The sequence below is a fragment of the Atta cephalotes genome (assembly GCF_000143395.1).
Source record: "Atta cephalotes unplaced genomic scaffold scaffold00001, whole genome shotgun sequence".
Lineage (NCBI taxonomy): Eukaryota > Metazoa > Arthropoda > Insecta > Hymenoptera > Formicidae > Atta > Atta cephalotes.
The window spans coordinates 11,550,801-11,553,945 of NW_012130065.1; the positions used below are offsets into that span (position 1 = coordinate 11,550,801).

At 31.3% G+C, this 3,145-nt stretch overlaps 1 protein-coding gene across 1 annotated transcript in view; it reads right to left on the reverse strand.

The window, feature by feature from the left end:
- LOC105627027 (uncharacterized protein KIAA0930 homolog) overlaps positions 1 to 2,885 on the reverse strand; it is a 9,243-nt gene extending 6,358 nt beyond the window's left edge. The window contains exons 1-2 of the mRNA XM_012208310.1: positions 2,762 to 2,885; positions 644 to 963 (exon numbers count right to left, since the gene is read on the reverse strand). Of these exons, the coding sequence (XP_012063700.1) occupies positions 644 to 963; positions 2,762 to 2,885 (444 nt within the window). The remainder of the gene's footprint in view (positions 1 to 643; positions 964 to 2,761) is intronic.
- Positions 2,886 to 3,145: the final 260 nt, after the last annotated feature.

A 3,145-nucleotide genomic window follows, 5' to 3' on the forward strand; every position in this document is an offset into this window, starting at 1 on the left:
TAACTAACTACCTCCTCCTCTCTCTCTCTCTCTCTCTCTCTCTCTCTCTCTCTCTCTCTTTCTGATGAAATCATAAAACGAAATAATTAACTTTTAACTTTTTAATTATTTTTTAATTACTTTTTTTTATTAACTTAATTTTTAATTCAATTAATTTTATTATGAATTAGCTTGTATCTTAACTAAATTAAACTAATTTCAAGGCTATTAATTTTAACTTAATATTAAAACAAAAATACTATTTTATTAAAGCTTGCAAGTATTATTCCAAACCTTTCTTTGCACAGAAAGAATGGTTTTAGTAAAACCTAAAAATTTATCTAAAAAGAATTTTGGACCATCAAAATAATTATATAAGGACATTTAAATTGGTTATACAATAGAATGTCAAAATTTTTTGCAGCATTATTGTTACATTTGAACCCTCTACAAAATTATTTTGATAGTCTAACATGATTTTGATGGTCCAATCCACAAGTTTATTTTCAGATCTGATGCTTTAATAAAATCGTTCTTTCTGAGCGAAAATAAAAAAAAAAGAAAAAATAAGAGAGAAATAATCGATTTGAAACATTCTGTATAATATTTATCTATAATATTTTTAAAATTCTTTTCTAATTCGGTCGAAAATTATGATTCTTACTTGCAATTCCTTAGGACTCGTTCTTGTACAGATAGCCAACGTAAGCGTGTAGTCGAATTGATGCACAACGAGATTCAGGTACACAGTTTCTTCCCAATCAATGTCGGGATCGCCGATCGGCAATTTCTTGCTATCTTTACGAAACACATCGACCTCAGTCTCGAACTTTGGCAGATATCTCGATGAGGTCTTCACGTGTTTCTTACGGACGAAGAAGAGCAGATCATCACCATCAATAGCGTGCTCTGCTTGAAAGAGGAAGTGACGGACAAACAGGTCCGTCCAGTACGTTGTGCCCTGCAGCACGACGAATCCGGAATCTGGTAAAAATGAGAGAATTTGCGTGTTTAAAGACTTGATAAAATTAAAATCGAAGATAAGGTTTGAATTTTTCGTGTCAACGCGATGTTCGATTAACACCGAATTTATTCCTGATCGATTCGTTACGCGCGAAAGGGGAGATACAACAACGAACACAAGAGGCGGGAAATATCAGGTAATCAATACCTGTTATGACGCGATATTGATGAAGAAGGTCCAGCTTAGAAACCGAGACAAATGATTGATACGTTTTAACTAGTCTTTTAATTTTTTATTTTGTTCAATCTCAACATTCTAATAAATACGATATGTATTAATTGTTAATTACAATATTTGGATAAATAATGTTGAAAATCTTTTATTTAAATCGCTGACCCCATTCTCTAAAATATAATAGAAAAGAACTAAAAGCGAAATAATATTTCACATTTAAGTAAGAGATCAAAATTACATTATAAAAATTACATTATAAAAATAGAAATGTCAATTAATATAATGCAATTAAAAATTTTTAATTTATTATAGGATTGTATTCATATAATAATTCATATAATTCATATAATTATTATAGGATTGTATATTCATATAATATAATTCAATAATATAATTCAACAATAATAATATAATTCAACGTTTCTAACATAAAGATAACATAAGGAAAACAAATGACGTGATTCATGGTATATATGGTATATATTTGTGTTGTGATTACAAACATGATATAATGCATACATCACTCTGCAAGTATTCTTCTTAGTGCCATATAAAGACATAAATCGAGTGATAACAGCCTGTATATATAGGGCGGCAAATTTTAGAAAAAAATTTTAATTTAATTGAATGTTGAAAGAATGTTATTTACAGATAATTTAAAGTCACTAAATAAATAAAATGACTAATAATAAAACGCAATTTATGATAAAAAGATTAAATTTGTTTTCTATTCTTATTTAAAAAATATAATATTTGCTATTTTATCAATTTATGTAATTTTATCGTATGCTTTTCACTATTTTTATACTGCAAATAAATAAAAGATTTTTGAAAGATTTTGAGAAAATTAATTTTAAAATTAATTTGTAATTTAAAAAAATTATCAAATGACATCACATCTTAAAAGACCACTTGGAATATTTCAATCCATAGACGCAAAATAGGTTACTGCGGCTCTTAATAAAGTACATAGTTAAAGCGATTAGTGAAACATTTATTAATTTCTGTCGTTAACAAAAACAAGTAAACTAAATGAGCAAGCTTCATTATTCAGCATTCAGAGCGATGAAAATATTACCTAGTGTTAAACAACTCGCTTACAATGAAATAAAAAATATTTTCCATGCATTAAAAATTATTTTTAAATCTTTTCATCTGTGTTACTTAAATTTTAAAAGCTTAAGGCATTGAAAAATAAATTAAACTGCACAAGATACTTAAAATTCTTTTAACATAAATTAAAAATTTGATATAAATAATAATAAAAATGTGGACATGTTTTTTTACATTCAAAAAATTGAAATAAAATAAAAAATATTAGAGAAAATGGTAGTTTCAAAACAATAAAAATTAAGAAAAAAAGAAGAACAATTTTATTTCTTTGAAATATATCTCCCACAAGCGAGACGGTTGTATATTTCCCGTCGGCGGTCAACCCCTTCAAAACACCCTTTACATAATTTCTGGTTAAAGCACACTCTAACTCTGTGTACGTTCTCACCCTCAATGTACGCACACATTGTCATCCCCCCTAACTCGACAGATACGCTGAACCGCTTTATCCCAGCGGCAACGAATACGAACCATCCTTGAGCATTTGCCTGAGCTCTTTTGTCCTCTGGAAATTAATCTCTTCGAGAAGCTGCTCCAGCATCGTCGGGGCCCTGGTGAGGCCCGCCGACGATGAACTGCTCGCCAAGCTCGCCATGGTAGATGACGAACTGCGTGCTTCGTCAGCCTTCCACCTGAGATCGTCCCGTTCCTCTCGCGTTTATCAATTGCCTTCCACCTGTATGCGTCTGTGTTCGCAAACGTAAACGTCCTTGGCCTCGTCAAATCAGGAGCGGCATACGCGATGAGCGGCGGTGCCTCTCTTAAGGGACAGGCGCAGTGCAACGGCGCGCTTGGAGAACCATTCCAGCGATGACGACGATGAATGGTGGGCAATGATGATTTCACGATGTTCCC